At 56.1% G+C, this 12,872-nt stretch overlaps 4 protein-coding genes across 5 annotated transcripts, besides 10 other annotated features; 1 reads left to right on the forward strand and 3 right to left on the reverse strand.

Moving 5' to 3' along the window:
* Positions 1 to 58: 58 nt before the first annotated feature.
* Positions 59 to 84: a tandem repeat.
* A 1,230-nt stretch (positions 85 to 1,314) lies between these two features.
* Positions 1,315 to 2,172, forward strand: EKO05_0006815 (Acetylxylan esterase; the record flags this gene model as incomplete). Of its 2 annotated transcripts, XM_038940729.2 has the most annotated exons (2): positions 1,315 to 1,875; positions 1,947 to 2,172. In XM_038940729.2, the coding sequence occupies 2 exons, from the start codon at positions 1,315 to 1,317 to the stop codon at positions 2,070 to 2,072; spliced, it is 687 nt and encodes a 228-aa protein (XP_038797347.1). The 2 variants fall into 2 exon arrangements, with proteins under 2 accessions (XP_038797347.1, XP_059492876.1); XM_059636893.1 differs by having other exon boundaries at positions 1,315 to 2,172.
* Positions 1,322 to 1,353: a tandem repeat.
* A 424-nt stretch (positions 2,173 to 2,596) lies between the features above and the next one.
* Positions 2,597 to 2,650: a tandem repeat.
* Positions 2,651 to 2,659: a tandem repeat.
* A 131-nt stretch (positions 2,660 to 2,790) lies between these two features.
* Positions 2,791 to 2,821: a tandem repeat.
* A 228-nt stretch (positions 2,822 to 3,049) lies between these two features.
* On the reverse strand, positions 3,050 to 6,199 carry EKO05_0006816 (lumenal Hsp70 protein; the record flags this gene model as incomplete). The annotated part of the gene is made up of 2 exons (XM_038940895.1): positions 3,050 to 4,100; positions 4,152 to 6,199. The coding sequence occupies 2 exons, from the start codon at positions 6,197 to 6,199 to the stop codon at positions 3,050 to 3,052; spliced, it is 3,099 nt and encodes a 1,032-aa protein (XP_038797348.1).
* Positions 6,200 to 6,870: 671 nt separating this feature from the next.
* On the reverse strand, positions 6,871 to 8,167 carry EKO05_0006817 (mitochondrial transport protein; the record flags this gene model as incomplete). The annotated part of the gene is made up of 4 exons (XM_038940908.1): positions 6,871 to 7,551; positions 7,604 to 7,698; positions 7,755 to 7,888; positions 8,064 to 8,167. 4 exons carry the CDS (start codon positions 8,165 to 8,167, stop codon positions 6,871 to 6,873), a joined length of 1,014 nt encoding a protein of 337 aa, XP_038797349.1.
* A 675-nt stretch (positions 8,168 to 8,842) lies between these two features.
* Positions 8,843 to 11,624, reverse strand: EKO05_0006818 (uncharacterized protein; the record flags this gene model as incomplete). The annotated part of the gene is made up of 2 exons (XM_038940923.1): positions 8,843 to 10,918; positions 11,076 to 11,624. The coding sequence occupies 2 exons, from the start codon at positions 11,622 to 11,624 to the stop codon at positions 8,843 to 8,845; spliced, it is 2,625 nt and encodes an 874-aa protein (XP_038797350.1).
* Positions 10,934 to 10,975: a tandem repeat.
* Positions 11,030 to 11,075: a tandem repeat.
* Positions 11,392 to 11,426: a tandem repeat.
* A 45-nt stretch (positions 11,625 to 11,669) lies between the features above and the next one.
* Positions 11,670 to 11,717: a tandem repeat.
* Positions 11,718 to 12,482: 765 nt separating this feature from the next.
* Positions 12,483 to 12,519: a tandem repeat.
* The last annotated feature ends 353 nt before the right edge of the window (positions 12,520 to 12,872 follow it).

The following is a 12,872-nucleotide window of genomic DNA, read 5'->3' on the forward strand; positions in this document are numbered from 1 at the left end:
AGCGAGACCGCACAGAAACCTATTTCATAGAACTGCCCCGGCACAATCTAGGAGCGGCCTGACTAACTTACTAACTTACTAACTTAGTGGCAATCAACCTGAACTGAGCATGTGGCCGCTTTTTGGGCATTGTACTTAAAGGTGTTGGAAAAGATGACTAAGCGGGTTTTTACAAACGGGTGCCAAGATCCTGCGCACAAAGGCTATCAATTCCAGCGGCATTCTCCTGGACAATTGTAGGCGCTATTGAAAGGAGGTACATGCCTTACTAGCGAATACCCGGTGTTGTATGTTTTTTGCCCTTCTGCGCTTCGGTTCAAAACACCATATAATTGCGCATCTCGAATATATGGTCGGGTCAGGTTTTTGCTGACTTGACCAGCAGTCAGACGGAGATGATGCTTCTCAACTGTCATAGCCGAGGACCTTGAGCTCAAGGCCGATCAATTGTGGGGAGCGGTGGTCGGTTTATCCCTCCCGTGTTCTAGCCTCACTGCTACTAAGCTTTGGATCTGTGCTAATCACGCGTTTAAAGTGTTTCGCTTTGTTACTGGAGGGCTACGCCATGTCTTCAGTGTGTTCACCCAATAGCTTTAACGCGGCACTTGTCAATTTGACATGCCGGCCGCGTTATGAGGCTGCATACTGTCATGACTTTACAGAGTAGGAAGGTACGACACTGGTCTTCCAGCCTTTCATCACTTGCACAAGCATTTTAGCACATCCACTACCCCCAGCGCTTTCCCCGCCAAACTCGACGTACTTGCATGCTTGAGGCGAGTGGTTGTAGACAGCCTCGGCATGAGGCTGTGAAGAGGTTTGAGCAGTATCAGGGATGGGATGCATGGACGCCGAGCAGCGAGTTTCAAATGTGCCGTTTTATTTCATTTCTTCTCCGCATGACTAGGGATATAGGCAGCCATTGGACAGGTCTTGGACGAAGTTCCATTACAATAGTACCTGGCTGAGATTGATGTGCCGTTGCGGAAGACGCCCGAGGTTCAAGCGTGGCAGGTGATGCCAGTGTGCACTTCAGCGCATCTAATTGGTGTGTAGTCGTCTGAGTGTAGATCGACACGTTGATCATTGACCTAGCATACCTGATCAATTGGCATTAGGTAAACTCTTTTTGCTATGCCACGGTGAGTACACAGTGCCCCTACCGATCAACCCACCCTCACTCGGCGAGGAAGGTATAAGTACCAGCAACAGCACCCTCTGGCAAGATCATCAACCCGGCATCCTGTCGAAAAGCATATCTCACTTACCAATCAGCACCACAGCCAGTCTTGTACTCGTTACCTCTCGTTCAAAATGCACGCCTCAACTCTCCTCTCCCTTCTCCCTCTCCTCGCAGTATCCTCCGCTGCCCCAATGGACGACGTCAAGCGCGCCGTATCCGCAAGCTGCCCCTCCTACACCATCATCAACACGCGCGGCACAGGAGAAGCCCAAGGACCATCCGCGGGCTTCAGGACCATGAACGGACGCATAATTGCCGCGCTGTCCGGGGGCAAAATCTACAACACCGTCTACCCCGCCGGTGTCGACCAATACTCCGCAGCAGGGACCCAAGATATCATCAACAAGATTACCAGCACGCTTGCATCGAGCCCCAACGAGTGCTTCATCCTCGAGGGCTACTCCCAGGGCGCGGCGGCTACCGTCAACGCCATGCCGAGACTGACAGGCGCGAACCTCAATGCCGTCAAGGGTGTGTTTCTCATCGGCGACCCGGCGCACAAGGCTGGGTTGACGTGCAATGTGGACAACAACGGCGGCACGACGACACGCAACGTCAACGGTCTGTCTGCGAGGATTGGGACGACGATTCCGAGCAACTGGGTGTCCAAGACGCTCGACGTGTGTATTCTCGTGAGTGCTTTTCTTCTACTCGACATGTTTACTCCAAGGCGGAGGAACAGCACACTGACAAGATACTTCAGGGTGATGGTGTATGCGACACTACGAACGGCCAGGGCATCAACGCACAGCATCTGCAGTACCCCAACGACACGCCCACGCAGAACCTGGGTACCAGTTATGTCACCAAGCAGTTGGGAGGCTCATAAACTTACGAGTCGAGTTGGTGGTTGGTTTTTCTTTTCAACATCATGTATACATAGATATACATCACTTTGCATGCATTCTGCCATATGCACACCGACATAATTTACGTGTGCTAAACCAATCCCTCCCACCCCTCTGTGCTCGCAAGACAATCTGAAATCCTCGAAATCTCCACATAAGCAGTTCCAGAAAGCGCCTCGTGACACTGTACCAACCACTTTGTCAGCCAGTGTTCAGAGCCTGGTGGCGAAAGCGGTAAACACATCCATCCCTGCGTGTGATCAATCTCAAAGCACTCGTGTAAACCAACCGCCTGTATTCTCTTCTTCACGACTGAAGTCACTGAACCAAGCAAGACAATCCTACCGTTTCGTTCTCACTCACCATGCAACGCGACAAGACGTCGCGTAGGACCCCACTCTACGCTCTAATCACCAATCCTCTCTTTCTCTCCCTCTTACCACCAGGAAACGAGAGCGCATCGCCGGGCGTCGTGGTAGCCTAGTACGGAAAAGCACGGTTGTATTTCTTTCTGCTTCCCTTCACTGCCTCATTTTCTCTCTTCTCTCTTCTCTCTTCTTTTTTTTTCGTAAGGCTCCTCCCCAGCATATCCTCAATCGCGAAGAACCACCCTCCAGCGTCGACTTTCGCCGTGTCGAGCATACAAGTGCACTACCCAGAAGATAGTCCGCTATAGCCGATCGACAGAGCGGGTTGCGCGTGAGGATGAGTGAGTGAGTGAGTGAGTAGTTCATCAAGGGCTTTGAAGGTGAGTGATTGTGCAGAGCGGTCGAAGCAAGAAATCCGATTCCCCGCTTTGAAGAGAGGTTCGGTGTGTACTTCCAACACTCGTACAAAGCAAAGAGACTAGGGCAGGAGGCAAGGACGACGATTGCTGATTTGACATCATTGCTCTATCCGCGCATGTACATCCACTATCTTCACCCTATCAAAAGTCTTTGTCGTTGTGTACAATCATTTACAGCTCGTCGTGTTTGTCCTTGTTTCCGACGTAGTTCTTGTACTTCTCCGGATCCCACTTGACGCCTGCCTTCTCCAGCGCCTCCCTCAGCGCTTGCTCCGTTGGGCCGCCGCTACCAAACGAATCGACCTTTGGGCCTTCGTTCTCAATCTCTTCACGCTGGCGGTCAGCCAGAGCTTGTGCGTCTGGTTGCTCAGCCTCGGCCTCATCCGCCTTAACGATGGGGGTTTCTGTTGGCTTCTCGGAGGCAGTGCTACTCTTCTTAGCCTTAGAGGGTTTCTTTGCCTTGGGCTTGGGTGTCGCCTTGGGCTTAGGAGGCTTGAAGTGCTTCATCTTCTTCATCATCATCTCCCTGACGACATCATCGAGTTGCTTCTTCTGGCTCTTGAGCTCGTCGACGGTGAGGACGGGCTCATCGTGGCCCTGAAGCTTGTTCTGCTTGGCCTGGGTCTCCTCGAGCCACTTCTTTGCCTTGGCTGTCGCCTCCTCGATCTTCATGCGGTCTTCCTCGGTGTAGATGGTTGGAACTTCTTCGATCTCGGGGGTCGCAGACGCAGAGGGGGCGGCTTCCAGGTCACCTTCCTCGAGATCATCGAGTGGGTCGACCGAGGGGGATGGCGAAGGCGAAGCAGAAGACTTGGATGCTGCTTCGGCGCTCTTAGAGCTGTACGTGACCTGCTCGGCAATCTGGTTGTTGATGAGTTCAAGGACTTCCTTCATACCACCGATAGTCTCCTCGAGGTCGGTGACGGCGCGGGGGCGCTTCCAGGACTCGCGCCTACGACGAAGGACGGGGTTGACAATGTCCTCAAGCTCTTTGAGCTTGGCGCGAAGAGTCTTCTCGTCAGCGTTGGGGCCCTCGGAGTGGACCCAGTCGGAAGCATCGTTGAGCTTTGTCTTGAGCTCAGTGCGAGTCGCTTCGGTGCATACGGCAACGAAATCAGTATCGTCGAAGTAGTCGCGAGCACGGTAAGTGAAGGCTTCGAGCGAGTTGAGGACTTCCTCACGGACGCGACGAGCCCTGTCAGAAGCATCGAAAGCGGCAAGTCTGTATATTGTTAATATGGTTATCTTGTGCAGTGCTGAATGTGGCTCTTACCTATCTTGCATCTTCTTGAAGTCCTTACGGGCATGCTTTTCATAACCAAGCTGCCTAACGTCGTAGGTGATTGCAGACTTTACTATCTTCTTCTTAGGCTTTCCGTCGTCCGAGGCCTCAGCTGCCGCAGCGGAAGAGGACTTGGATCCCTTCGAAGACTTGGATGAAGACGAAGGCTTGGAAGCAGAAGCAGACTCAGAAGTGCTCTCGTCCTCCTTTAGTGCCTCCTGGTCCTTCTTACCGCCCATACCGAACAGGTTCTTGACGCCGTCCACAATGCCACCTTTGCTCTCATCAGTGGCTTCGCAAGTGACCCAAGCAGATGTGACTTCTGGAGTACCGGTGACAGGGCTCAGCCTGACCTGAACATAGTTGTTGAAAGAGTCGCGGTCGCAGCCATCGGTGTCGATCAGCTTGGTGACAGTGCTGGTCAAGTTGAGGCTCTTGAACAAAAGGGTAGGCTCTTTGGTGTCCTTGCCACTGACGCGAGGGACGGACTGGTAGACGGTTAACTCGAACTCGCCCATCATGTTAAAAGGCAGGTCCTTGGTTGCGCCGAGCTTGGTGCTTGGAGTGAAGATATTCTTGTCATAGGTCTTGAGGTTGTGCTTGTACTCGATGCCATGGCTATAGCCCTGGGTATCGGAGTCGCGGATTTCCTTGACACGGAACGAGGGGCTCAACCCGGCAGCCTTGAAGGCTGCGCCAAAAACGGCGGCCTCGTCGGAGTTGACATTGGCCCTAATCTTGTCCTTACCAGCAACAGCCTCCAGGCGAGCTTGCACAAAGGGTGTGCGTGTAGCACCGCCGTGAATAATAATAGAATCGACATCTTCGACAGTCAGACCAGCAGCCTCCAAAGCCTTATGGATGGGACCATCAATACGGGCAGCAACGTCGGCTGTAAGCTGCTCGAACTTGGGGCGGTCGAGCTTGTACTTGAGATCGAGGTCCTCAAAGAGACCTTCAAAGAAAGCTTGGGTGGCCTGGTTGGCGCTGAGAACTTGACGGATCCTCTCAGCCTCCTTGAAAAGCTTCGCGGCGGTTCGTCCGTGGGTGTTGACTTTCTCAGCCGTGATGGAGGCGCTCTTCGCCGCGGGCAGGTCGAGGAAGGTGTTGACCATGTCGTCAACAATAAGCGAGTTCAACGCATCGCCTCCAAGTGTCCTGTCCCAGCTAGTTCCAAGGACGTTCACTTCCTGAACAGTCTTGTTGCGCTTGCCAACATCCTTGACAGACTTGCCCTGGAACTGCAGAACTGTCGCAGACGCAGATCCAGCACCCATGTCGAAGACGAGGTTGATCTCGGGCTTGCCTGGCTCCTTGCCGTTGACGGTGGGAAACGTCCTGCCGGTCGCGTAGTTGAGACCGACAGCCACGCCATCGCTGACAATGCTGAGGACTTTGAAGCCTGCGAGCTTCGCCGAGACCTCGAGCGCGCGCCTCTCCTCCACCGTGTAGAAGGGAGGAACCGTGAAGACGACATCTTGGACGTCGTAGCCGGTACCAGCCAGTACCTTTGCATTCTCGCGCACATTCTTGAGGACCATGGCCAGCACTTCCTCGACCGAAAAGCTCTTCTCCTCCTCAGCGGAGAAGATGCTGCTCTCGAAGCTGACCGTCTTGCGTCCTTCGGTGGGCGTGATGTGGAGCGCTGGATATCTTCCGCTGTAGACCTTGACCGCATCGCTGTCGCTCGAGACACCCAAGAGGTGCTTCAGGTTGGGGTATATGTCGCCGGGGAAGCGAGCCTGGAGGGCCATGGCGTCGGCGCCGTAGAAGCGCTCGGGAAAAGAACCTTGGGGGAGGGCACCGCTTTTGGAGGGCTTGAATGCGACGGCAGACGTCTCCTTTCGTCGCGAGTCCTTGGTGAGGACAATCTCAAGGGGAACGCCGGGCTTGACGAGGGCAGCCTTGATGTACTCGGTGCCCAGGTCGACGCCCAGCACAGCTGATGCGGCCGAGGCGGTCGAGGAGAAGAGGAAGAGGAGGCCGAGCAGCATGGTTGCCGGGGAGAGACTGTTTCTCCGGCGTCCGGGGGGCGCCATGTTGTGTGGGGAGAGGGGTGCAGTGAGGTGGGAGGTGGAAGGTGGGAGGTGGAAGGCGTGAGAGAGTTGTGGTGTCGACGTGGAAGGCGCGAGGTGGGATGCCGCCAACAGAGCGGGGAGAGGATGGGTATCGAACACTAGCAGCCAGCAGACTCGAGACGCCAACTATCCAACAGAGGCAAAAGAGGCAAAATAGAGACTCTGGTTCAGAATGTGGAAACAGGCAGAAAGGTGTGCAGTACTGTGGTACACGCAGCGCGAGGGACAGGGACAAGGTGTTTCGGCGAGGTGTAGCTTAAATGATCGCCGGAGCTTCATGACACGCTGGCTCCAACCGTCAGTGAGAGGCCACATTGACATCCGGCCAATGCCAACCCTCACGAGTCACAGAGGCAAATTGCATCAATGCTTGTCAGGCTTAGGTTGGGTCTGCCTGAAACATGCCGCGGGCCATTTACTCTATTTAGTGCGCTGTCTATTTGCTTCGATTTGATGCTGCTTGCTTCTGAGGCCGCGAGCTTTCTGACCAATCGGGGGTCTCTGTTCGCCGCAGCTGGCTGGGCACTGCTCCTCCAGAGCGCCCTGTCCCCGAATTGAGTTCGAGACAATGCTAGCAGACAGGATGTCCGCGCCCGCCCTGGTGACAACAGGGCAATATCTTCGGCGTCCGCTCAGATACCTCTGTTGAACTCAACCATGCCGCCCTTGCCGCCACGTGCGTGGAACTCAGGCTCTAGTGAAGTTGCGCTGACGCTCTCCCTCTGTGGGAACGCACCGAGCGCAAGCGGCAAGGCGAAGATGCTCGTCGCAAAGATCAATCCCAAGTTGATGGGCGTTGTCATCCTGGGCCTCTGCTTCAGCCACTGTGTCTTCTGCAGCCTGACCAAGAGGAGAGGCGGCAGGACCATGATAGGCGTCGCATTGAGCACGCGACTGACAGCCGTCTCCCCCACTGCGATGGTCGCCGCCTTCTTACTCTTGCCTAGCGGCTTGACCTCCAAGTCACCCGTCTCCACGCGCTTCTTCTCTTCTTCGCTCAGGACAGGGAAGACGGGGATGCCGTGCTTGATCTCTTCGCCGCGCATCAGGAAGACGTTGAGCACACCGGCAAACGCGACAGCTGCGAAGGGGACGAGGCGGCCGGCGATGAGCTTGGCGTTGGGCGAGAGGCTCTTCAGGCGCGGAACAGCGGCATTGAGCCCATAGGCAACACCGCAGGACGCGCTGACGGCGAGGAAGTAGGACTTGACAATGGTCGAGGTCGCGAGCGGGGTGGCTTTGTTAGCGTTGGAGTAGTTGATGGCGACGTTGAGCGACTGGTTGGCTACTTGCCAGCCGAGTGTTCCTGCTGTCTGCGCCCTCTTAGCATTCCACCCTCCCTTTCCCGGTTGATGCGTGGCGTACCGTGAGGTTGGGCGTGAGCATGCCCCCGGTGACGACCAAGTTGGACAGCACAAAGGCCGACATGCGGAACGGTAGGAGGACTGGCTCGCCAGTGTCTTGCTTGCTATCAGCCCATCGTTCGTTCGTCGTCTTCAATGCCAGCTGCGCATACCAGGGTGGATCGTCGAGTCGATGATCTTCTTTGCGCTCCACAGCTCAGGCGTCATGTCCCTTGTTTTGCCCGTCTTGTACGCGGTGACGAGTTGTTTGGCATTTTGAAGGCCAGCAGAGGATGTGAAGAGCGTCCTGGACAGCGTGCGTGTGGTCAGCGGTGTGGTTTTGCAGGAGTCGCCGAACAGTGACAGTGTAATCGAAGCGTGCTTCAGGTGCACGTGCAGGCATAAACAGCAAGCCAGAGGTCGTGGACTCACCACACCCGAGCGTATCCGTCGTTGTATCAATCGTTGCGCAGCTGTCTCACCTCGGGTCTGAAATATTGGCCGCATGCTGCACGCGACCCCAATATGTGCTGAGATCGAACTGAGAGCTCGGGAGATCGCGCGTACCAGGCAAAGAGGAAGTCATAGCTGCGTATAATCGATCAATGCAGCTCACAATGGCACCCTCGTTGGCCGTGCGCGAGCTTCTTGTGTGATGTAGGTGGTAGAGTGCGCGTCGCTGCCGGCATCTTGGCCGTGGCCGCGAGTCGACAGAAAAGGCAAACGCTTCCAAACCACGCCACCCCAACTTGGGAAGAGGCAGCCGTGGTTCTAGAGATATCTCACTGTAATCAGTTGCCACTGTGGTATCAGGCAAAAGTAGTGTAATTGCATACGAGCTGGCTCAGCTGCAAAGATTTGTTAATTACAGATTACTAATCGAAGCAAGGGCCACACGTGTGATGTGTCAGCAGCATCCTTGGAGCTGATAGGTGACATTTGCTGACAGTCAGCTTTACAGCTTCGGCTTTCATTGCTTGTCACGCACGCACATACTTCTGCCGGATACCGCTGGGGTAGTACATGTGTAGACCACGCTGCTATGCTATCTAACCAAGGTATCTTCGTATTATTCTCTCTCAATCAAAACAAATGCGCGTAACACAAGGCGCTAACACAAGGCGCGTACATGCGATGTCGCTGAAAATCTAAGACAGCACCATGCGGGTGATGCATGCAACGATGTGCAAAGTATCAAAACAAAACCAGAGGCACATGCTTTTTCGCTGATTCGGCCGTAAATGCCACATCGATGAAATCTTCAGCGCTTCTTCTTCTTGTCCTTGGGGTTGGCTGCTGGCACGCCCAGAATGTCATCGAACGTTCTGCTCGGGTCGCTGCTCGACTGGGGCCGGTTCATGGGAGAATGAGTGGGTGGCGCGATGCCTGGGGGCAGAGGTAAAGCTTCAAGTCCGAGGCTCATGACGCTGTTACGCTTATTCTGGTCGTGCGGACTGTTTGATCGAGGCCGCGCGTGGGCTGACGAAGGATCGAGCATGCCGGGCGGTGGAGGCAAGGGTTCAGCGGTACCGTTGAGCTCCTGCATAGCCGCGTTGAGAAGGGTGTCGTTCGCAGCCCACTCTTGCGCCCTCTTCCAGCAATGTGATCTTCTGAACACGCCCTCGACACCGTTCTCAACAATATCCGTGGGCAAACTCACAACCTGGGCACCGCCCTGAACCCCGAACCATGTTCGCGTTCTCGTTGTGTCTTCGTTGGCCCACGGCACGCCACTGCGAGGAACTTCACACAAAAAGTACTCAACGCCTTCGGTGAAACGTGCGCCAGGCGCATCTACTACCAGCATGGGCAGTGACTGGAGGACGGCGTAGATGAAAAGCCACTGTCCGCTTCGATGCTCCCAAAGCTCATCCATGGTCGAACCTGAAGCTTGCTTCTTCTCAAAGGTGAGGAAGGCCTCCAAGAAGGGTGTTTTGCTTCGCGCATCCGCGTTGGTGGCATTATGAAGCATCTTGGTGATTTCGTCGCTTTTCAGCTTCCTGCCTCGTGTTTTGGCATCCTTTTTCTCGTCCCCGGTGGGGTAGTCAGGTCTCAGCCCTTTGAGAGTAGGGTATAGTGGCAGATCAAACGGAATCGGCGGTTGCACAGGCGGTGTGCTACGATCATACTCGCTGAGTGTTTTGCGCAAAGCACGGGCGTTTACGGCCACAAATCCCATTCCCTCGTCTTCCACCAGAAAGCCGTCAGCAGTTCTGTTTGTCAAGTCGGTCCGGTTGACAAGCAGATCGTAGAGGGCGGAAAGGTCGCGATAGATGTCTCGCAAGACAAGCCGATTGAGACCGTTTGTCGTCAGGTTGTTCTTCTTCGATCGCGCCTTCGGAAGCCAGGAGCCGTACTTGTGCTTGTAGTAATCGATCATGAAGCTTCGTGTGCTCATGAAGGCAGCCCTCCACCTCTTGAAGTTGATCATCTTTCCCTCGCTAGCCATGGCGCTATTCATGATGCCCGAGAAGATGGCAGCAAACTCGAAATCTTTGAGCTTGTGGTTGATGCTGGCCTCTCGGTTGTCCAGATCCAAAGCGGCTCGAGCCATACGGATTGCGGTCTTCTGGCTGATCAGGGCCCACTTGGGCGAGTGCAGGCCCTTGACGTCTTCGTACTTGCCGATGGCGTGTACAAAGCCCTCGGTGTAGAGCGCCATGGAGCGCATCTTTTCGCCGAGGACGATGGCCTCGATTGTTTTCTCGCGGCTCTGCCTGACGTCTGCCATGTTCAGCTCGTCCACGTAGCTGTCGAAGCTCGAAGCAGCGACCTCACCAAAAGTGGAGCCGTCGACGTTGGAGAAGGCGTAGTGCGACAGGATGTCAGCGATGCGCAGGAAGATGTCGAACATGTCCGAATGCCGGGTGGTCGCAACGAGGGACTGCCCGATCAGGAAGGCGAAGAAGTTGCGGTACGTGACCAACGTGTCCGTGTCCTGCTGGGTCAGCCGTGGCTCGGTTGGGACGACGGCATCGTCCGAGTTCAAGGCTAATGGTATGTAGAGGTGCTTCTCGGTGTGGTCGTCCTCAGTTGCGTCGCTGAGCGCTCGCGAGCCCTTTGAGCCATCCGAACTGTCGATCTGGCTCTGGTCGGGGGACGCAGTGCGCGACTGCTCCTGGCCCACCTCGGTCGAGACGGGGCGCGAGGTGCGGACGGGGACCTCGTGGGGAGGTGCGACTACGTCATCGCTGTACAGAGATCCGTGTACGAGGCGCGTCAGCAGCTGTGAGGCTGCGTAGACGGACGAGTCGATGCGGAAGGACGGGCCCTTGCCCGAGGTTCGGGGGAAGAGGTAGACGAAGGTGTCGCCTTGGTCGTCCCACAGCTCTGGCACCTGTGCTGCCCGTTAGCGTTCTGGCGTTCTGGTGTTCTGGCGTTCTGGCGTGCTGGCATGCTGGCATGCTGGCATTCCAACACTCTCCGTCCACGTGGGACTAGCGTGGACCGCACGCGCACGCGCACACGCACACGCACACGCACACGCAACGCACCTTCTCGCCGTTCAGCAGCATCGTCAGATTGTAGGGCACCTTGCCCTTGTGGCCCACGATCCACGCAAGCGGGTTGCCGCCTCCACCAGCTCCTGCGCGGCTGACATCGGTTAAGCTGCTGTTGTTGCCGCCAAACAGGCCGCTCTTCCGCCTCAGCTTCCTCAGCTTGCCTTCATTGCCCACTTCCAGGTTCGGGGTGCCGGGTCGACTTCCAAAGCCGCCAGGGGATGAGCTGCGCGACGGGACATCGAGATGGGGCGGAGGCTCCAGGGGCTCCAGGGCCGGCGAGCCTACGGGCTGGATGGTAAGCTGGTTGGGCGGCGACTGGCGGCGCTGAGGCGACGGCGGAGGGTATTCGGGCGCTGTGAGGTGCGTGGCAGACGGGGCCGACGGCGTCGAGGCTGCAGAAGAGACGCGGTTCTTCACTTTGCTCAGACGGCCGCTGGACTCGGACGAGGCCGCAGAGGAGCTCTGTTGAGGCTCTGAGGAGCCCCCCATGGAGAACAGGCTCGAGAGCCGGTGGCTTGGCTTTTTCTTCTCACCCAACATGACGGGACTGTCGACTTGCTACAGTGTGCTATCCAAGGCGTAGCATGTGGTGTGTGGTGTGTGGTGTGTGGTGTGTGGTGTGTGGTGTGTGGTTTGCAGTATGCAGTGTGTGGTATTCAGTATGCAGTGTGTGGTATTCAGTATGCAGTGTGTGGTATTCAGTATGCAGTGTGTGGTATTCAGTATGCAGTGTGTGGTATGCGGTATGCAGTGTGTGGTGAGCAGCATGCAGTGTGTGGTGAGCAGCATGCAGTGTGTGGTGAGCAGCATGCAGAATGGGGTCTATGGAGCCAGACGAAACAGCAAACAGGACGCTATGCAGGGCTGGGCGGCCTCTGCGGATACATGTACGAGCAAGAAAGAGGCTGTCAGGCAGGCCAGCTAGCAGGGACTAAGAATGCTATATTTGATTCCTCAAAGCCGTCGCAGATCCGGCGGGCGGTGTCGCAGATGGCCAAAGTTTCGTCATACGCCTGTCCTGTCCTAGCAGCGGTGCGCTAAGCGTGCTAGGCGGCTTTTCTTTGCCACAACGTGAGCTGCACGTGAGCTTCCGTCTGTCACAGCTGAGTCTCTCGCGCATGCGGCGGGCTGCCATTGGCTTGGTGCTCAGCTTTTCGACTTCCTAGGTAGGTATTTGGAGACCTTCTGCGGCCACCCTTGAGCCCCTTCTTGCCTGCAACACGAAGATCTTCCCGGGCGCCCGTGGGCCGTCGCTTTGGGACCTGCGCCCCGCTAGGTGGAGCATGTACAGTCGCAATGCGCCCTGCAAGGGTCGCAGCGGACCCATGCCGCGCTCATGTCTGCCATGTTTCAACGGAAAGACGCTGGAAACCAACTCGTTCGGCCTGTCGACGCCAGCACTGCCACTGCCACTGCCACTGCCACTGCCACTGCCTCCAGGTCCTGCAAGTCCATGCGGCAGGAATCAATATTCGTTGTACGAGCGTAGGGCTGAAGTTCGGTGCTACTGCTGTGCTACCTACTGTTGCTTTTAATACCCGCCCAACAAGCAGAACGATGCATGGGCCGAAGCGCGGTGACGTACACGCTTTCGGCCTCAGCCGTAGCCTCGTGGCCCTTCTGGCAGCGGACATGTCGACGGACAGGGCGCGCTCCGCTGCGTCAACATGAGCAGTACCAACCTGTCCCGAGTGTGTCTCTTCATCTGGCAAATGGCTTGGTCGTCTCGCAGCACGTTCTCCTCGCATCTGATATAAGCTGGCCAGCTGGAGCTGCGCCTCTTCTCAC

This window comes from Ascochyta rabiei, chromosome 11 (genome assembly GCF_004011695.2).
Source record: "Ascochyta rabiei chromosome 11, complete sequence".
NCBI lineage: Eukaryota > Fungi > Ascomycota > Dothideomycetes > Pleosporales > Didymellaceae > Ascochyta > Ascochyta rabiei.